The 22,157-nt window shown below is 45.6% G+C and overlaps 1 protein-coding gene across 1 annotated transcript in view; it reads left to right on the forward strand.

Moving 5' to 3' along the window:
* MYOF (myoferlin) overlaps positions 1–22,157 on the forward strand; it is a 225,995-nt gene that overhangs the window by 201,532 nt on the left and 2,306 nt on the right. The window contains 6 exon segments of the mRNA XM_068258907.1: positions 4,110–4,251; positions 12,103–12,202; positions 14,844–15,019; positions 20,140–20,249; positions 20,563–20,573; positions 20,576–20,709. Of these exon segments, the coding sequence (XP_068115008.1) occupies positions 4,110–4,251; positions 12,103–12,202; positions 14,844–15,019; positions 20,140–20,249; positions 20,563–20,573; positions 20,576–20,709 (673 nt within the window).

Consider the following 22,157-nt stretch of genomic DNA (forward strand, 5'->3'; position numbering starts at 1 on the left):
GTGTCCCAGAAGCTAAAATATTATTTTTTTTCCTCTATCCCCTGCACTGTTCTCTGCCAGGCAAGAGTTTTATGCCAGTAATTCCTTATTAGTGAGGATTAAGTTCTACTTCGACTAGGTTCCGACTGGAGAGAAACTGTCCCTTGCATAGCTGATGTTTAACTCCTTTTTTAACCACTTGAGGACCCACCCTTTACCCCCCCTTAAGGACCAGCGCTGTTTGTTTGGATCTGTGCTGGGTGGGCTCTGCAGCCCCCAGCACAGATCCGCGGCCACACAGAGCGATCAGATCGCCCCCCTTTTTTCCCCCCTATGGGGATGATGTGCAGGGGGGGTCTGATCGCTCCTACTTGCAGGCATTTTGCGGGGGGGGCACCTCAAAGCCCCCCTCCGCGGCGACATTCTCCCCCCTCCCTCTCCTACCTTCTCCCCCGGGAGATCTGGGCTGCACAGGACGCTATCCGTCCTGTGCAGCCAGTGACAGGACGTCCCCTGTCACATGGCGGCGATCCCCGGCCGCTGATTGGCCGGGGATCGCCGATCTGCCTTACGGCGCTGCTGCGCAGCAGCGCCATACAAATGTAAACAAAGCGGATTATTTCCGCTTGTGTTTACATTTAGCTTGCGAGCCGCCATCGGCGGCCCGCAGGCTATTCACGGAGCCCCCCGCCGTGATTTGACAGGAAGCAGCCGCTCGCACGAGCGGCTGCTTCCTGATTAATCAGCCTGCAGCTGGCGACGCAGTACTGCGTCGCTGGTCCTGCAGCTGCCACTTTGCCGACGCACGGTATAAGCGTGCGGTCGGCAAGTGGTTAAGGTGGTGCTTAGGCCACACTCTTAAAATGAAAATGCTATTTTGCATTACTCCATTTACTTTCTATCAGCTTAAAGATCTGATCAAAAAGGCACTTTGCTGCAAATCATCATTTTAACTTATATTGATCATTTGAACAGTTGTTTTGAAATCAAAAAGTCTATGGCAACCTGTAGAATACAAACAACTATACTAGGCTTGCCCAGTTACTGAAGCCGGTTTAGCCTATGATGAATTTGAGAATATGAAACGGGGTGATAAAAGATTTTAGGCAATAGGCAAAAGCTATATAAAAGCAATTTTTATTCAATAACATGTACCCAATGTGACATGATAAATGTGTATGTGCAGTGCAAAACATACTGTATATACTCTCACATAAGCCGACCCACGTATAAGCCAAGGTACACACTTCCTCCCTCAGTAACCAGGAAAAAGTGATTGAATCGAGTATAAACCCTCTCCACAGTAGCAAGTCAGCCCCCTCCATAAAGCCAGATATGCCCCAAGGATAATACAGCTGTGTCTCAAGATGCCACTAGATTGCACCATAGATATGAGACACAGGAAGAATCCCTGATCATTGAACAGCTGACAATGCTGCTTGAATGTTCTGCGCCACAAGCCAGGAGAGACACCTAGTCTTGAGCAGTGCACTCTGCCTGCACACCATGTTGAAGGGGATGGGGGCTCTGACACAGCAGCGAGCCAGCTGGCAAGAACAGGATCACTAGTGCATGATCCTTACGCTCCTCTGCCAGTAACAAAAACTATTCCACCATCTATTCTGCTCCACTGACTTACAAATAAGCCAATGGGGGTAACATTTCAGCACATTTTTGTGCTGAAAGATTAGGCTTAATCTTGAGTATATCAGGTATTAATAACCAGGCCATTATTATGTTTATTTTGCTGCCTGAAATTGATTTTCAGGCAAGCAATTGACAGCTTCTGTTTTGTTGTTACCTTGTCAGAAATAAAGTAAACCTCACTGGTGAGCAAATTACAGCCATAAAAATTTTCCTGCCAAAATACAACTTCTGAGGGCAGGGGAGAGATAGAAAAAGGTCAATAGTTCATGTATTTTAACTCTGGGACTCAATAGACTGCCATTGAACAAAGACAATAAAACATTCAATCTACTTTGTAAGTATTTAAATGTAAAATAAAACCATGGGATATCTAAAAGAGTCAATTTAGGAGTAGGAGGATAAATACATTTGTTTTGTTTCATCGTTTTTCACCTCAGGTTCCCTTTAAGTTACATTCAGTAGTTTCTTCTTAATACTTCACTGGTGCTCAACTCTACACTATGAAAACCATTTAAAACTCTAAACTATGAAAAACATTTAATTGACACCTATTGTAATGCTAAAGCCTGCCTAGGTTTATAGTGGTGTTGCGGTGTGGCAGAGTGGTTGGTGTGTAATGTGCCACCTTTTCAGTGTTCACAGTGCAGCGGGTGCATTGTGATATACCAGCGTGCGGCATCCCAATACACTGCATGCCGTGAGATATCCCAAACGCACACTTTAACTGTAAAGCATACTTTTTGACTGTATGCTTCACTGGATGCAATGCCTGGATAATGTGGCAATATTTCCCTGATCCATTGCATTCCTGCTGTTAGAGGCAACACAGTGGCCACTGTGAACCTAGCCTAAGGCCTCTTTTCCATGAGCAGTTGAACTGTGTGCTCAGCAAGCCGTTACCAGGCAGCAGCAAGCCGTTACCAGGCAGCAGTGAGCAGTTGTGGGAGTTTGAGAGGCATTTCACTTCCTTTAAACTACCCGTAGAAAAGAGGCCTTACGCTAGCCATTCCACTAGCCATTCCACCTGATTGCTAGCCAGATCCTGATTGGGCATGGTCAATAATATGCAAATAATTCTAGGTTGACGCAGCTTGAAAATGGACCAAAGGGATCCCACCAAAGTGGAATTTGATCCATTTTCAAGCTGCATAAATGTGCATACAGATTTTGCATAATCCTGCATCTTCTTGTATTCTATGCAGCTTGTTAACCAACCCTATTCCTGACCCTAATAATTTTTTCAAGTTGTGTGATTCCTCTAACATCCCAAAATATATACTTGTTAGGTAGGGCTAGGCAGTGAGATGCAAATAGTTCCACGTTGCTGCAGGTTTTGTGCAAATTTTAATGCAAAGTTATTCAGCTTGGAAAAAGGACAAATCAAATGCCATTTTCATGCTGCATAAAATCTGCATCTGAATATTTTGCATCTCAGTGACCATCACTAGCAGTAGGTTAAAGTGAACCAGAGACGAAGCACCCTAATGTATTTTACCATATATATCAGTGGGAACATTAGAGAAAACACCTACCCTGCTCGGTTTCATTCTTCACTGTTCAGCTTGCTTCTTAACAGCCCTGATGATAAAATCCCTGACTGAGCATTCAGTCTGGCTTTGCTATAATGACTCAGCTATAATGATTCCTGAGCAGAGCCACAAGGGGGGGCAGGCTTGGGCTTGAAAAGACACCAGAGAAGACAGACTCGGCTATAATCATTCCTGAGCAAATCCAGACTGAATGCTCAGTCGGGGATATTATCAGGGCTGATAAAATACAGGCTCAGCAGTGAAGAATGAAACAGAGAGCAGGGTAGGCGTTTTCTCTTATGTTCCCATTGATATATATGGTAAAATACATGTGTGCTTCGTCTCTGGTTCCCTTTAACTATGCACACTTGTGTAAGAGCCTTTTTCCATGAGCAACTGCATGCTTGCTGCCTGGCAACTGCATGCTTGCTGCCTACCAACTGCTTGCTGCTGCCTTGCCTGGCAACTGCTTGCTGTTCAACCGCCTGTGGAAAAAGGCCCTGAATGCAGTGAGCACATTAGATTGGAAGCTCCTTTGACTTGGGGGATAAAGCGAATATTTATATGTAGTCTGTAAAGCTTTGCATAATGTCCACTCTATAAATACAGGAAATAAATCAGATTACTTGTAATGAATAAAAGCAATTCAGTAGAAGAGCGAGCAGGTTTCTGTGCGCTTGGCCCGCTCAGCTTGTGTTTATATTGGCTGAATGAGCAACAGATGAGAGCTGGCAATTGGAGATCAGGCCAGTCCTGCTCTACAGGCTTCAGCTTCCTCTTCTTGTTACCCGATTTCACGGCTAGTCTGAAAAGATCAGTATGTGAAATAAGGCAACGCGCTTCTGAACACTCGGTCGTAGCCCGCCATGAGGGCAGACTTTATTTGGATGGTGGTGAAGGCGCATGTTATCAAGGTCATATAAAACCCAAATCTGTCTGCCTATTGCTTTTCAGCTGGATTCCTGGCAACGAGGAGAACAAGCAGAAAACAGATGTGCACTATCGGTCACTGGACGGTGAAGGAAACTTTAACTGGCGATTTGTTTTCCCATTTGAATATCTTCCAGCGGAACAGCTCTGTGTTATTTCTAAAAAGGTGGGCGCATGAAACATAGCCGAGCCTGTATGAAATCTGTCGTGCATAGAAGCCTCCGATTCCAACGTGTGCGGTGCACGTTTCCTTCTGCAGGGATCTGGCTTCGACTTTCTACTGTTGAACTCTTCCTAGAAGCCCAACGCTGCCAAATTTCCTTCTGCCGTTTACGGGGGCCAAGAGGAAGCTGTAGCCAGTCTAGAGAAACCAAGCTACACATGTCCTATGAATAGAATGTTAGACAGGGCTTCATATATCAGTGTGTGAGATTAGAACTGTCTGCACTGCCACACAGAACAGTATTTATTCACTGAATTGGGGGGGGGGGGGGGGGGGATTTCAGCTCTAAAACGTTCCTGCAAGAATTGAGTCTAGAATTGGCTAAAGCCTGGTACACATGCTATTTTTTGTCCAAGGTGGTCAGTCAGTGGGGCCTTCAACCTGACTTTAGATTGTGTACAGGTGTCCCCTGAGGTTGCTTAACGGGAAGCATGAGATAGACATGTGTATGTATGTACAGCACCAATTACACAAATATGATGATGCTTTTCTTTTTTCGCTGCCTGAATGAGTTAACCTGCTGAGCGGTCTGGACGAGCTCAGCTCGTCCAACACCGCCAGAGGCTGCCGCTCAGGCCCTGCTGGGCCGATTTCCACCAAATAAAAAGCAGCACACGCAGCCGGCACTTTGCCAGCCGCGTGTGCTGCCTGATCGCCGCTGCAGCGCGGCGATCCGCCGCGTGCAGCGGCGAAAGAGGGTCCCCCCAGCCGCCCGAGCCCAGCGTAGCCGGAACAAACAGTTCCGGCCAGCGCTAAGGGCTGGATCGGAGGCGGCTGACGTCAGGACGTCGGCTGACGTCCATGACGTCACTCCGCTCGTCGCCATGGCGACGAGGGAAGCGAAACACGGAGGGCCGCTCATTGCGGCCTTCCGTGTTATTCCTTGCCGCCGGAGGCGATCGGAAGATCGCCTCCGGAGCGCCCTCTAGTGGGCTTTCATGCAGCCAACTTTCAGTTGGCTGCAGAAATAGTTTTTTTTTAATTTAAAAAAAACCCTCCCGCAGCCACCCTGGCGATTTAATCAGAACGCCAGGGTGGTTAATATTCAGCAATGCAACTGACTGGAGACGGGAACCAGTCTGATTATAGTCCTTCTCTGATAAGGAATTACAGCTTTCCTGGCAGAGAACTGAGCAGAGATTAGGGGATAGATAAAAAAGTCAATAGTTCATATATTTTAGCAATCAGAGATAAAGGACAGACTATTTCATTGAGCTGAGACAAAACAATAAATCAACGTCAGTTTTAAAATATAGCATATATGGGATATCTAAGTCATTTTTAGAAGTAGAAGGATCAATAAAATTATTTGTCATCAGTATATTTTCACTTAAAGAGACTCCGTAACAAAAATTGCATCCTGTTTTTTATCATCCTACAAGTTCCAAAAGCTATTCTAATGTGTTCTGGCTTACTGCAGCACTTTGTACTATCACAGTCTCTGTAATAAATCAACTTATCTCTCTCTTGTCAGACTTGTCAGCCTGTGTCTGGAAGGCTGCCAAGTTCTTCAGTGTTGTGGTTCTGCTATGAACTCCCCCTTCCAGGCCCCTCTATGCACACTGCCTGTGTATTATTTAGATTAGAGCAGCTTCTCTCTTCTCTCTTATCTTTTACAAGCTGGATAAATCGTCCTCTGAGCTGGCTGGGCTTTCACATAGTGAGGAATTACAGACAAGGACAAAGCTGTTTGCAGGAAGAAAAGAGCAGCCTGACACTTCAGTGCATGAGAGATGCAGGGGGAAAGAAACACACAAATGATCTCTTGAGATTCAAAACGAAGGCTGTATACAGCCTGCTTGTGTATGAATGTATTTTCTATGTGTGGACATACTGTACATCAACCTACTTCCTGTTTTGGTGGCCATTTTGTTTTATAAACAAACTTTTTAAAACAGTTTTTAACCACTTTTAATGCGGCGGGGAGCGGCGAAATTGTGACAGAGGGTAATAGGAGATGTCCCCTAACGCACTGGTATGTTTACTTGTGTGCGATTTTAACAATACAGATTCTCTTTAAGATTCAATTTAACATCCTTGGCAGTATGATTCTTTCCAGATTTTAGCCACTTGAGGACCACAGTGCTAAACCCCCCTAAAGACCAGGCCGTTTTTACTGAAATGGGCCACTGCAGCTTTAAGGCTAAGCTGCAGGGTCGCACAACACGGCACACAAGTGATTCCCCCCCCCCTCCTTTTCTCTCCACCAACAGAGCTTTCTGTTGGTGGGGTCTGATCACTCCCCAGTTTGTTTGTTTTTTTTTATTGAAAAAAAAAAAGACAAATATTTGTAATTTTTTTTTTTTTTTTTTTCCATTTTTTTCCCTGCTCTCTGAATCTTTCCTCTGCCAGGAAAGTGTTTTATTCCTCATCAGTGAGGGGTGTTTGTTTGAGCTGTCTAGACTGGAGAGAAACTGTCACTTGCATACCTGAATGTTAACACTCTTAACCTGCTGAGCGGTCTGGACGAGCTCAGCTCGTCCAACACCGCCAGAGGCTGCCGCTCAGGCCCTGCTGGGCCGATTTCCACCAAATAAAAAGCAGCACACGCAGCCGGCACTTTGCCAGCCACGTGTGCTGCCTGATCGCCGCTGCAGCGCGGCGATCCGCCGCGTGCAGCGGCGAAAGAGGGTCCCCCCAGCCGCCCGAGCCCAGCGTAGCCGGAACAAACAGTTCCGGCCAGCGCTAAGGGCTGGATCGGAGGCGGCTGACGTCAGGACGTCGGATGACGTCCATGACGTCACTCCGCTCGTCGCCATGGCGACGAGGGAAGCGAAACACGGAGGGCCGCTCATTGCGGCCTTCCGTGTTATTTCTTGCCGCCGGAGGCGATCGGAAGATCGCCTCCGGAGCGCCCTCTAGTGGGCTTTCATGCAGCCAACTTTCAGTTGGCTGCATGAAATAGTTTTTTTTTTTATTTAAAAAAAACCCTCCCGCAGCCACCCTGGCGATTTAATCAGAACGCCAGGGTGGTTAAGCAGAGAAAGTAAAAAAAAGAACACCGCATAGTTATTTGTATGCTGGGCTCTGTTTATACACGTTTATCTCCTCCATTTATTTTCACCTCGGTATTCCTTTAAGCAACAATTAATGGCAGAGTCCATTGTCCCCCTCCTTACCCAGCCTATATAAGCCACTCCGTCATTCCCAGTGCTGCTGTCCCTCCCTCCTCCCCTTATAGGCACAGAATGCGTCACCCACATGTTGCCTATCCTGCACAGCATAGAGACCCTGTAGTGTCCGGTTCAATCCTGCAAGGGGCACATATTGAGTGTATACACCTAAAGCCGTCTGTACCAATCATTTGACCTCGTAGTTTCAGTGAAACCTGTGGTGAGTGGAATATAGAGGATACCAACTTTTATGCAATATGGCTTTCATATTGACGCTTTGGTATTATGTGAGTCACATTCCTGTTTTAGGGCTCACATTAAGGGCGCTTTTGCCCTTTAAGCGCTGGCGATTTTCAGAATCGTCCTAAAAACGCTTGTGCAATGATTCCCTATGAGAGTGTTCACATCTGAGCGGTTCGATCTGCTCACCAAAGCGCTGCCTGTACCATTTTTGGGTCGATTTGCCTCAATGGAAGGTATAGGAAAATTGCGAAATGCTTGAAAAAGCGCTTTGTGTAGCGATTTCCCCAGCGCTTTCATTAATAAATACATTGTATTTATTCTTGTCAGAGTTCACTTCTCGACTTGCGTCAGGAAGTGAAAAAAACAAATTGCTCTGCAAAAGCACTTAGAATAGCGCTTTACAAAAAATTGCACCACGCAGGTAGGTAGGCGCTAAACACTAATCGTGCACAGAAACGCGGGCGTCAATGATTTTGATTTTAGATGTGCGCAAGACCTAAGGGATTTAGGAAGTACTGAAGTTCTTTGACTGACTGGAATTTATAAGGGAATAAAGATGGTAACTTCTGTATCCCTCTGACTACAGGTTTTCTTTAAACTGAAATTCCGCAGAAAATACTTGCTGGAATGTAAACCAAATGTTTTGTTTTTTTGCAATTCCATTTTAGAAATGACCTGCAATTTCGATTTTCAGTCAGCTGTCCCTTTCCAAATCCTGTCTGTAAGCACAAACTGCACTTGTTCTAGTCCTGGAGTCTGTACTGAACACTCAGTGTACAGATACGTACACACAGCCCTGGTATTTCCTTTTCCTGATGGAGAATTTGGCTGAAGTATGCAGGAATCTTGTTGGTCGTTTTCAACACCTGCACTGACTGAGGGACTGGCAGGGACATGGCCTCTCCCGAGCTGACAGACTGTGTTAGGATCATGGTGGAGGGGCTGGCCTGGTGGCTGTGAGCTCTGAATCATGGCATACTGTTTGAAATATTATGCAGCATTAATTGTCTTAATTTGAGCTGAACCAATGGGATAGCGGACTTGCCTCAAAAAGGCTGAATTTCATTGTAAGCGTCAAAGCTCAGCATAAATGCTTTCCTAGTTTTCTGTGGCAGCATTCATTGGCTTGTTTCATCCATGCTTATAAACTCCCTGACAAGCCAACGTCAGATGATTCTTGAAGCCCCTGCTCTGACCATTTCCTGTCAGACTGGTGTCTGTACCCCACGCCTCTTGCCATGGAAACCGCATGATAATGCCACGCCACATACATATTTTCCCAACAGAAAAACTATCTGTATAAAGCTAAAGAGGGGAATATTTACAACTGTGGCTAACAATTAATGGTTAATTTGATGTTCAAAGTTACATTTAGAAGAATGGATAATTCAGGAGTTGTCTTAAGCCTGGTACACAAATCCAGATTTGATTGGCCAATCCCTTACCAATGTTACATCTCCATGTAGTTTAAAGCCCCATCTACACGATACGATTCTTTGTGCGATTCGATTATGATTTTATTTACGATCTGATTAAATCTGACATGTTCGATCGGGATTCGATTCAATTCGCCATTGTTTTGCAATGGCAAATCGAATCCCGATTGGACATGTCGGATTTAATCAGATCGTAAATAGAATCATATCGTGTAGATTGAGCTTAAGTGTTTACCTACACAATCTGCTCATAGCATTCAATATCTGTTGACCCTCCTGCTACATGGAGGTAAAATTGGTCAGTGATTGGCCAATCATAATTGAAAATGTGTACCAGGCTTAAAATGTGCCCAAGGCGATATGCGAGATGAGTTAAACATTTGTATGTACAGTGCCAAACCTATTAACCAGGCTGTTTTACTAGTTTTATTTTTCTGCCTGAAAGTTAATTTCTAGGCATGGAAGTGACTTCTATCCTGCGGTATCTCGTTGGGGAATATAGGAAGCATCACTGATGAGCAAATTACAGCCATAAAAGATTTCCTGGCAGAATACAATTTCTGAGGGCAGGGATAGATAAAATGCATGAACTACTGACCTTTTTATAACTCTGGGACACTTAATAGGCTGCCACTAATTAGGGCCAGTAAAACATTCAACCTGCTTTATATTTAAACATTTCTCCCAACTCACACAGAACCCTCCCCTGATGGTGCCTAACCCCTCCCTGGTGGTGCCTAACCCCAACCACCCTGGTGGTGCCTAATCCGAAGCACCCCCCCTACCCGTGATTACTATGATCTAACCCTACTCTTACATAGAACCGTCCCCTGATGGTGCCTAACCACCCTAGTGGTGCCTAATCCGAAGACCTCCCTCTCCGGTGATTACTATGCCCTAACTTCTCCCTACTATATACAACGAGATACGCACACCATGCAATTTTGGTTGCAAAAAGAGAGTATATCGTACAAAAGATATAACCACGGACTACACAATCAGTCAGATGGACTATACAATCAAAATCATGTATAAAATACAATATAGTGTACAGGTACATAAATACAGCAATGTCCACATTTGAATACAAACATGTGAAGATCAGGAGAAAATCTTAAAGGGAACCAGAGTGGAACTAAAAAAAAAAAAAAAAAAAAAAAAAAAACAGAAAAAGCTTTTATGCATACCTGGGGCTTCTTCCAGCCCCATACGCACGGATCGCTCCCACGCCGCCATCCACTGCTTCCGGACGCAGCCAATTGTTCGCATAAGCAGGGGCTCCCTCCATACCCTTACGCGTGCGGCTGCTCAGTATGCAGCTGCACGCGTAAGTGTATGCCCAGATCCCCTGTGATGCGGACAATTGGCCGCGTCCTGCTGCCGACTGGCCGAAACTACGGGACCCGGTACCGCCGGATACAGGAACCGCAGGACGGCGGCTTGGGAGCGATCCATGCATATGGGGTTGGAGGAAGCCCCAGGTATGTATAAAACCTTTTTTCTGGGGCCTCTGGTTCCCTTTAACCTCTATCTATAGAGGTGAGGTGTATATGGGCAATCTGAGTGGGCATTGCTGTATTTATGTACCTGTACACTATATTGTATTTTATACATGATTTTGATTGTATAGTCCATCTGACTGATTGTGTAGTCCGTGTTAAATCTTTTGTACAATATACTCTCTTTTTGCAACTAAAATTGCATGGTGTGTACACACACACACACACACACACACACACACACTATTTATGATGCAGCACCCAGAATCATTTTAATTGATTACTATTGAACTCATAGCGTTTAAATTTGAGGTGTGCATCCTCACTCGTCTTTTTCCTAACTTCTCCCTACTCACATAGAACCCTCCCCTGGTGGTTCCTAACCCTAAGACCCCGCCTGGTTGTTCCTAACCCTAAGACCCTCTCCCCCGGTTATTAATATGACCTAACTTCTCCCTACTCACACAGAACCATCCCCTAGTGGTGCATTACCCTAAGAACCCCCCCCTCTGTGGTGCCTAACTCTAACACCCCCCCCCCCCCCCCCCGGGGACTAGTATGACCTAACTTCTCCCTAATCTCACACAGAACCCTCCCTGCCTTACCCTCAGACCCCCCCCCCCCCCCTGCCAGTGGTGCCGAACACTAAGACACCTCCACACTTGTGATGCCTAATCCTAACTCCCCCTGCACCCCTGAATAAAAGAACTCTTGCTATAAAAGGGTGCCCTTTTGTAGCCAAATCAAAAACTTTGTAGCCGCAAAAAAAAAACTTGGGCGCCCTTTTCATCACCTTGTAGACCATATTTGCAGAAATGGCATTGAAGTCTATGGAGGCGCCCTTTTAATACAGATGGCTCAGGAGCTCTTTTCAACTGATTGCCCCCCACCCAAAAAGCAGCATTAGAGGCTGTGGAGTGCATAGAGCCACAGACTGACAGAGGAGCGCACCCACCGCGACAGGTGAAACATTGCAGGGGCCTCGGGGAGCACAGTTGGGTTGAGCAGGGGACCCCTTGGGGGGGGGGGGGGGGGGGAACTGAGGAAATGGTCTCTGTGGAAACACTGGGCCTAGCTGATGACTGCCTCTGCTGATGATCTGGTATGCGCAGTGGTCCACGACCGCCACCTGACCAGTGAGCTGCCAAAGTCACATCTGCACCACTCCAACAGTCCCCCTGGAGTTGAAATATAACACATTGTCAACCTGCAGGCTCACTAAGTGTCTATACAGCTTTGGCCCAGCAGTATTGCCCAAGAAATCTGGTCCCGATCCTCGTTAGGCAGCACCAATCTAGCGCGTGTATGCACCTTTAGTAGGAACAGCTGCAGAGAATACTGATCTAATGAAAAATATTCTTTTTGATAGAAAAAGTAATTGTGAAATAGTCGTGTGCGGGAGGACCATCTTCTACAGAAACCTCTCTCTGTGGCCTCCAAACATTCTTTGACATTTCCTGTTCCCATAGGTTGTGTCCTGACTCATGTATGTTACTGTTACAGGAACACTTCTGGAGTCTGGACAAAACTGAATTCAAGCTGCCACCAAAGCTTATACTGCAAATCTGGGACAATGACAAATTTTCCCTGGATGACTACTTGGGTATGCACACTTATTTACAAGCTGAATTGTTTAACTTTCTCGACATGATCTATAAAGGAAGATGATGAAATTTATTGAACTGAACGTAAAATGCTGGTTGTGGGCTTTGCCGAGGGGGTAGGGATGGTCAATGAGATGCAAATATGTTCCAATGTCATACAGGATTATGCAAATTATGTACACAATTTTATGCACCTTGAAAATGGACCAATCAAATCCTGCCAATGTGGATTTCAGGCCTTTTTTCAAGCTGTATACATTTTTTTAGTTATATTTTATTGTAAATTTTTCCCAGTACAGTGAAATAACAAATGTCTGAAGTTACAGTGCAACTCATTGCGTAAACCACATTATTAGAAATAAACACAGAGCAGATCATAAAGCAAACCATTCCCATAACAGATGTTTAAAGCAAATCTGAACTGAAAAATAACTCAATAAACATACACGTCATACTCACTTCCCGCATAGTCTACTCATCCATCTTACTCCCCTCGCGCATCTTGTTTGTCCACTGTGATCTATGGGATTCTCCATCCTCCATTTTAAAAATGGTGCTGGCCCTATAACAGCTTCCGGGTCAGCACTCCATTAACTAGTAATATCGCTTCAACCATAGGAAAACATGGACACTACCTTGCACATCAGCTGTCATTTCTAGCTAGATCTAGTCAGAACTGGGAGGGATCCATTGTTACAAGAAAATGGTGAACTTCTGAGAGGAACTGACGGTGAGGTGAGTATATAATATTTGCAGGTACATTATGTTTATTTTAAATAATTTCACTTGGTTCAAGTGCACATTAAGGGGAACCCTAACCAAATGAAGATTCACAATGCCACAGAGCCTTGAGTTTAGCGCATGGAATGTTGATGGGATAAGAACAGAAAAGTTGAAGAAGGAAATAGTAGATAAGAAAGAGCTGGCTTAGATTATACTGGATTTCGCAATACAAAAAAATAAAACCCACTGGCTGTTTGTGAAGGAGAGTAGTTAATGCTCCTTTTTGTGCTAAGTTACTACAATGCAAATTGTATTCAAATCTGGAATGTGACGTTTTGGAAGGTCGGATGCTTTTGCTAAGGCTCATAGGTTTCCCATTAGCTGGTCTTTGGCTGTGACCACTGAATTGTGTGCTGAGCCAACATGGCTGACCATATGCTCTGTATACATGCAGGAGGGAAGCAGAGGCTCTCCAGAGAATGGCTGTAGATCAGGCTGACACTTTTACTAGTGTACTGATAAAAGTCACAGAAGGCTTTTACCAAAATGACATTTTCAGCAGCCCCCGTTAGGGTGTAAGTGTTTGACCTGCCCTTCCATAGAGATGTGCTGATGGCATTGATCAATATATAGATCTAGTGAGAGTCTACAGCAAGTGTCGCCACAAGGTCTTCCCGGGAATATGTGGCCATATGAAAATCTGAAATATAAAAGTATTTTTGTAAGCCTTCTACAATATGGTAAGGCAATGTGATCTTGATTAAAGATGGACTGTAATGACGCAAGGTGGAATGCAGTAGATGACTCTGGATACCTTTTATGATGAATAGAAACCCTACCTATAACCATGTATTGCTGTATGTAGTCCCGTCCTCCCACTGAGGCTTATCCTAGGCTGATATGCAGCCCCCCCCCCCCCCCCCCAAGCATTCTGGGAGACCAGCTATGTTTCATACTGGCTTTAGAACATAAATGAACATACTGCAGAGATCACTTGCCGGTATTAGAGGTTGCCACCTGTGCAGTGGCGTAGCTAAGGAGCTGTGGGCCCCGATGCAAGTTTTACAATGGTGCCCCCCAAGCACTCTATACAGAACAATTAATACGGCGCACCAAAACCTGCCAATGGCGACTACAGCGTCAGAGGTGCAAGAAGGGGATGGGGAGCAGTTTAATGATTATCATTATTCAAAGTATCTATAGACGTGATTATTATGAGCACAGGGCCAATAGAGAGCTAATACTGTAGTTGTGGTAGGCCCCATTGGAGCCCCTCTGGCCCAAGGGCCCCGATGCGGTCGCAACCTCTGCAACCCCTATTGCTATGCCCCTGCACCTGTGATACATTTTAGGAAGTAAATTGGGGAGAGGAAAGATTTTACAAAGGACAGACATTGGTTGTTTTGGTTTTTTACAATAGTCATATATACATTAAGTCAATTTTATTCACAGCCTCATTAAAATAAATCCTCAAATCTTATTTTTTATTGCAATGCTGCAATATTCATGGTCTTTGTAATTCCTTGTTCTGGTGGAGACAACCATGGAACTACATCACTAGATAGGGATGTGGTGCTCTGCTTGTATCTATAGACCTGGCAGACAGCATGGCCAAGATCACTGCAGGAGTTGCTGGGTAACAGAGGATAACGCCAGATTGACCATGTGACCTGTAACTTACAATGATGAGGAAGGGTGCATATCATGGGAAGGAAATGCTACATATCAGGTGGAGGAAATGCTACTTTCAAACCCCAGTAAGGTTGCCACTATCGCTGAGGAAACCAGTGATAGTCTCATAAGAGCTTATGTATAGTTGGGTCAATATGGGTCTCGTCTTTGTCCAGTACTGTCTTGGTTTTAGTCTGTGTTCTTGCTGCTAACCTTTAAGATTATCACTTTTTTTTTTCCTTTCAGGTTTTGTTGAACTTGACTTGCATAAGACAATTGTTCCAGCAAAAACCTCACAAAAATGTAATTTAGATATGACTGACATGGCTAAAGCCTCCAAGACAGCTTCTCTGTTTGAGCAGAAATCCATGAGAGGCTGGTGGCCGTGTTATGCAGAGAAGGATCGGGAGCGTATCTTGGCTGTAAGTATACTCCATCATCCTGTGATGTCAGTAACCGTCTACTTGGGTCCCCATTCACTCAAACGCCACAGTGGTCATGTACATCAACATGGTGCTGCTCCTGTTTTTGTCCCAGTTTTAGGAATCATTAGGCAGCCATTAAAGTACAGCACCACACTGAACCTCAGGAACCACTGAATGAATGCCATGTGCTTTCTGAAATGCTTATCATGCCAGGAGTGTGTAAGGTGAACCAAAAAGCCTCCTTACTAAGATGCTATGCAATATAGCAGGGTGCATGAGAAGCAGGGGTCTCGGGTTCTGCTACGACTCAGGACCCCCACTCCATATGCAACACCAAAAGGGCAGTGCAAGTGGACCTTGGTGCTCCCGCCATGAGGAGGAATTACCTAGAGCTGCCACAGAGTCAAAAATGCTAAACACAAGAAGCTTCTGTATTGCACAGCATCTTACAAAACACAAGAAGTTTGCCTTCTTAAAGACACTGAAGCGAAAAAAATTGATGATTTGTTTGTGTAGTGCAGCTAATAAACACAACATTAGGAGCAGAGACATAAGTCTAATATTGTTTCCAGTATAGGAAGAGTTAAAGCAAACCCGAACTAAACATTTTAATTTTTTAATTCAATTTTTAGTAATTTATTTTTAATTCAAAATATTTAGTTGCACCGCTCTGACACACACAAAGATAAATAAATACTCCTTCAAGCCTATGAGCATTTCAGTGCATGCTTTTAACCTTTCTCTTTTCATAACGAGGGTTATACAGGTGGCAACCATTAGCAATTCCTCCTTTGCCGGACACCTCCTACTCCACCAGACTGCCGGATTCTGTCCCGGCAATATGAAAGGAAGGGAGGGGTTTCTCCAATAAATGTTAAATATTTTATATTTGTTGTCATGCAGCTGAAAAAAAGGCTGCTATTTATTATAATTTAGAAAATAGATTTATTTCTGAAATCTTGTATCTTTAATTTGGGTCCACTTTAAGAAACTCCAGTTATCTATGCAAGAAAGCCATTGAGCTACATGACTTTCAAAGTCGCAGAGAGCTCTGTCTTCTGAAGCTTATCTCAACTCTGTCATTGTATTTTCTTTTTCTCTCCAGGGAACAGGTGACTAGTTCACGAGACTGCGCTGTAAAAACATTTAGAATGCTGAGTAGTGTGTACACTGCAAATATTAGAGAATGATGCAATGTTATAAAAAAACACTATATAACTAAAAATAAAAATGAGAATATTTTCTTTGCTACTTATGTTCTAGTAATTATCCATACTACACAACCAATTCATTATATCAGACTTGTTTTCCGCTTCAGTGTCTCCTTAACTACCTTAAGACAGCTCCATGCCCATGGGCGTGGCCGCAGCGGCAGATCCAGGACCGCCTAAAGCCAGTTGGCATCAAGTCCTGGGGCTGCAGTTTGCAGGAGATTGTGCACAGGATGCGCTCGGAAGACAAACTGCGTAATTGCCATCTATTTACATGTACAGCGCTTTGATAGGGGCGATCAGAGCTCTCTGTTGGTGGGGGGAAAGGGGGGGGGGGGAAGGGAGGGGGGGGATCACTCATCTGCTGTGTTGTGCAGCCCTGCAGCTTGGCCTTAACCTCCCTGGCGTTCTATTAAGATCGCCAGGGAGGCTGCGGGAGGGTTTTTTTTTAAATAAAAAAAAAACTGTTTCATGCAGTCAACTGAAAGTTGGCTGCATGAAAGCCCACTAGAGGGCGCTCCGGAGGCGTTCTTCCGATCGCCTCCGGCGCCCAGAATAAACAAGGAAGGCCGCAATGAGCAGCCTTCCTTGTTTTGCTTACATCGTCGCCATAGCGACGAGCGGAGTGACGTCATGGACGTCAGCCGATGTCAGCCGCCTCCGATCCAGCCCCTAGCGCTGGCCGGAACTTTTGTTCCGGCTGCGCAGGGCTCGGGCGGCTGGGGGGAACCCTCTTTCGCCGCTGCTCCGGCGGCGATCAGGCAGCACACGCGGCTGGCAAAGTGCCGGCTGCGTGTGCTGCTTTTTATTTTGTAAAAATCGGCCCAGCAGGGCCTGAGCGGCAACCTCCGGCGGTGATGGACGGATATATTCGTCCATACCGCTGAGGAGGTTAAAGCTGCAGTGGCCAATTATAGAAAAAACAGCCTGGTCTTTTGGGCAGTTTAGCACTGTGGTCCTCAAGTGGTTAAAGGACTTACGAGGCGAAGACGGTAAAAAAAAAGTTAAATACCTCTTCAGTTTTATGACCCTTAGGGGATGTCATCCGCTTCCCCCCTTCCATTCCACCGCGTTTGTATAGCAATTCCCAGGCACGTGGGGGTCCCGACCCAATCCTCCGGGTCGTCCTCAGCTTCCCCACTAAAGATGGCCGCCAGGTCCGGCCACGGCTGCGCAGTTCTCACAGCCGCAAGTGCGGCTGCGCAGCTCTAAGTCCTCCTCCAGCTCCAACCTAATTCCCGGCAGTCTCGCATGCTTTATGTACGCGAGACTTCCGGTAATTAGGTCTGAGCTGGAGGAGGACATAGAGCTGCGCGGCCGGACCTGGCGGCCAACTTTAGTGGGGAAGCTGAGGACGACCCGAAGGATCGGGTCGGGACCCCCACGAGCCTGGGAATTGCTATACAAACGCGGCGGAATGGAAGGGGGGATGCGGATGGCATCCCCTAAGGGTCATAAAACTGAAGAGGTATTTAACTTTTTTTACTCATATACCTTCTGTGAAAGCAACCTTCTGTTTTGCACAGTAAACACAGAAAAAACAGGCCAGGTGGTAAGGGATTTAAAGATTTTTCCTTGAGATTTTGCTTACTACAATGAGATGAACTCTGACTAGGTACATAAGCTGCTTGGACTTCTGCATAGGATTCTTGGTACCACACTCTGTACTGTCTGCCCTGGTTTCCAATAATTTTCCTACAACAGTTTAGGGTGACTAAAGAAGAAAAACCATATTTAATACAAAGGTCTATATAACAAATATCACTATACAAGTCGTTTTGTGGCTGAAAGCTATTAAAGTGGAGTAAACCTCTAAACCCAAACCCCACCTACAGCAGTCCAAACCTCCTCCTCCTCTTCTACTAATTTTTATATAATTGATAATCCTAGCTCATCACTGAGACCTTAAAAGCCTGGTGCACACAGCCAATTTTGATTGGCCAATTATACCAATACCATGTAGTATGTGAGCCTACCTACAATCTTTTAGTAGTACTGGTAGTCCTCGGTTAACGAACGAGATAGCGACTGTCGGCTTGTTCTTAACCTGAATCCGTCCTTAAGTCGGGACTACCTCAACTGTTGCCATTTTTATGCAGAGTAAGCGCAGTGGAAGATAGAGAACATCTTATTTATTCCATGGCTGTTGAAGGTCCCATCGTGCTGCCTGGAAGCTCCGCTGCCCGTCCTCTCGCTCCGTCCACTGTCCTCCCAGCGGCTTCCCATGCGTCGCATTATGACGCATTTAGGAGGTGCCGCCACTAGGGGGCTTCTCCTGATTCCGTCATTCTGCAACGTATAAAAAGCCAACCCCGGGAACAGTGGATGGAGCGAGAGGACGGGCAGCAGAGCTTCCAGGCAGCACGATGGGACCTTCTACAGCCATGGAATAGGTAAGATGTCCTCTATTTACAGTACAGGTAGTCCCCGGCGGCGTGCCGTCATTGTGGAGGGGCGGAGCTATGGTTGCGGCGTTCGTATCGGCGGCTCGTTCGTAAGTCGGGCGTTCGTATCCGGGGACTACCTGTATTCAAAATCTGTTGGCCCTTATACTACATGGTGGTGATAAAATTGGCCAGTGATTGGTCAGTCAAATTTGGATGGGTTTGCAGCATAAAGCCTGGCACAAATTGTAATTTGGCCAATCACTGACCAATTTTACCACCTCCATTTAGTATGCGGTTCAAAAAATATTGAATTCTATGAGCAGATTGTGTAGGTACATGGAGGAGGTAAAACTGGTCAGTGATTGGCCAACTGTAATTGAAAGTGTGTACTAGGCTTCAGACCCTTATAGAAGGATTGCCCCTCCCCCACCTCCTCAATGACGAGTCATGCAGGTAGAGACATATTCATACATATGTTCATAGATTGTGCATATGGTGGTATAGTGGAAAGTATGCTTGCCTTGCAGAGTTAAATGACAACTGTAGTGAAAGGTAGGTGGAGGCTTTATTTGCTTTTAAGCAAAACCAGTTGCCTGGCTGTCCTGCTGATCCTCTGCCTCAAATACAGTTAGCCATAGACCGTGAACAAGCATGCAGCAGATCAGGTGTACCTGACATGGTCAGATCTGACAAGATTAGCTGCATGCTGGTTTCTGGTGTTATTCAGACACTACTGCAGCCAAATATATCAGCAGGACTGCCAGGCAACTGTTATTGTTTGGAAGGCAATAAATATGGCAGCCACCACATACCTCTCGTTACAGTTGTCCTTTAAGGTTGCTAGTTCACTATCTGCATGTAGCGTTGTGGGATATGTGGTAGCAATTTAAACATAGGAAAGAGGGCTGGATTTACCATAAGGGACTGTAGGCAAATGCCTACAGGCGCTTGATGATAGAAAGGTGGCTCACTTCACTTCCACAGCTCCCTCCCTTATGCAGAGTCCTGATGAGTGTAAATGAGCGGTTACTCACCAGGCTCTCAGCATTCCACTATCCAGATCTCCCTTCAGTCAGGGTCACCTCTTACTACCTAATACTTAGGGCACCTCTAGTTACTTAATACTAAGGATAGCTCTGGCTACCTACTTAGGACACCTGTAGTTACCTATGATGGTCAAGGGAAGTAAGGGAGAAGTGACAGCTGGGACAGCCAGCACACTTGGGGTGCCGTTTGGTGGAAGTTTGTAGGTTCATGGAGGGAGAAGTCTAGGGCGCCAGGACGTCTGTGCCTACAGGCTCCTGTGAGGTAAATCCTGATGGCTACAAAATAACTGATAATGCTGTCCTCAGGAAATAAATGACTTGATGAGGAGTGTAAAGTTATCTGACCCGTGTTGTCCACTGGCTGCATTCACACACATTAACGGAGACAGAGCCAGGATGCATTCTTTTCTTCCTACACAAGCAGAGCACGGTGTTAAGCGAGATGTCATGAACCTGTTTTCATTTACCACCAGGGAAAAATTGAGATGACTCTGGAAGTGCTCAATGAGAAGGAGGCAGAAGAAAGGCCAGCTGGCAAAGGCCGAGATGAACCCAACATGAACCCCAAGTTAGACCCACCAAAGTGAGTTGTTTTTCTTCTTAATCACTGGTGTTTGGGAATGCCTATGTGTGCCGGGAGCTGCTGCCAGCTAAGGAGCGCCAGCTGCTTCCACTTTGGCGATTGTCAGACGTGGAATTTTTAATCTTTGGAGCTCCTGGCTTACTTTATGCTCAGACTTGTATCGCTTATATCGGTTTCCTTGCTTTACCAAACACGCAGACTGGTATCTCCTTTCTTGCCTTGAAAAGTTAATTATTAGTTGACTCACATTATTTTCTCCAGCCTTTTCTCTTTCCCTGCTCCTGTGATTAATATTGTTTCTTTCACCATGCAGCCGGCCCGAAACCTCTTTCTTTGGTTCACAAATCCATGCAAGACAATGAAATTTATTGTGTGGCGAAGATTCAAATGGATCTTCATTGGCATCATCTTTCTCCTGCTCGTCCTGCTCTTCCTTGGAATATTCTTGTATTCTTTGCCGGTAGGAATTTTGTTTTTTAAGAAAAATTTCCCCCTGCATATCAGTTTAGTCTATTTCATGTCTTGATTTTTTTTCAGCTTTTGGCTGAGGTATTTTTTATTTTGAATCTGTTACCATATGGTCCTACATCATATTTTATTATTATAAATCAGATTCTTGCTGTGTTGGGACACTCCTATCAGATATCTGTTTAGCAACAAAAATTGTTGTAGGCATAACTCACAATGCTGCACTGATTCAGATGATCTGACAAAGGGAGTTAGGGTGTGTACACACATCTAATTTCTTAGGGCAGGCAAGGTAGATCTCTGCCTAGGGAGTCTGACGTGAAAATAAGATACCTAAGGAAAGGCTCTGGGTCCTATAAGAGCCTTCCCGGTATCCTCACAGTCCCCGCGTTCCCACGCAGGCAGTCTACCAAAGCACTCGGGCTTCTGAAGATGGCCAATCCATACTGTGCATGCGCAAGTGCCCTCTTTTGCACACTCCCGTGTACACAGTAGAGCCACTGGTCTTCGAGAGCCTGAGTGCTTCCGAAGACTTCCAAAGTCTCCCGCGGAGGAAGATTCACATGGAGGAGCCTGTGGTGGAACGAGGTCACCGTGAGGGAGAACTGAAGGCTCTACAGGACCCCCAAAGTCTCCCCTCTGCTAAGGTGAGTATCTGTTATTTTTGTTTTTCATTTCCCTTCAGACTTTCTTTAACTCGTCGCCCTGGCTGGGACGAAGCACACACGATACTTCCATCTTCCTCTTTTTGGTGTCCTGGACACGCCAGGACACTAGTCATCACATGACCCCGTTGTCAATTTGCATGCAATCTGCCATTGTTTGCTATATCAGCATTTAAGTTTTTCACGTTGTCCAATGTATTGCAACGGACAATGTCACTGCATCACAACTTGCTGCAATGACATTCCTATGGCGTTATCACATTGATTGCGGTGCATTACATCAGGATAATGCACTGCATGCAGGCCCAGATTTAAATCACAGGAGCCTGTAGGCACCGATGTCCTGGCACCATAGACCTTACCCTCCATAAACCTCCAAACCACACCACAAGTGTGCTGGCTGGCCACTTCTTCCTTACCCGTCATAGGTAACAGGAGCATTAGGTAGCCAGGAGTACCCCCCGTATTAAGTAGCTAGAGGTGCCCCTGACTGAAGGGGAGATCTGGTCACCGGAATGCCGAGGCCTGCACGAGTAACTTCTCATCTACACTCAGGACTCTGCATAGGAAAGAAGGGAGGGTGGCACTCCGGGAGGGGAGTGAGCGGTTGTCTTTCCATCATCAAGCGCCTGTAGGCGCGTGCCTACAGTGCCTTATGGTAAATTCGCCCCTGGCTGCATGTAGTGCATTTACAGTGGCAGTGAAGCATGCGTTCGATTGCGCTGTATGTGTTGCAAGGGTAATGTACAATGCAATTTTTCTGTAGTGATTTGAT

Source organism: Hyperolius riggenbachi, chromosome 10 (genome assembly GCF_040937935.1).
Source record: "Hyperolius riggenbachi isolate aHypRig1 chromosome 10, aHypRig1.pri, whole genome shotgun sequence".
In the NCBI taxonomy this organism is placed as follows: domain Eukaryota; kingdom Metazoa; phylum Chordata; class Amphibia; order Anura; family Hyperoliidae; genus Hyperolius; species Hyperolius riggenbachi.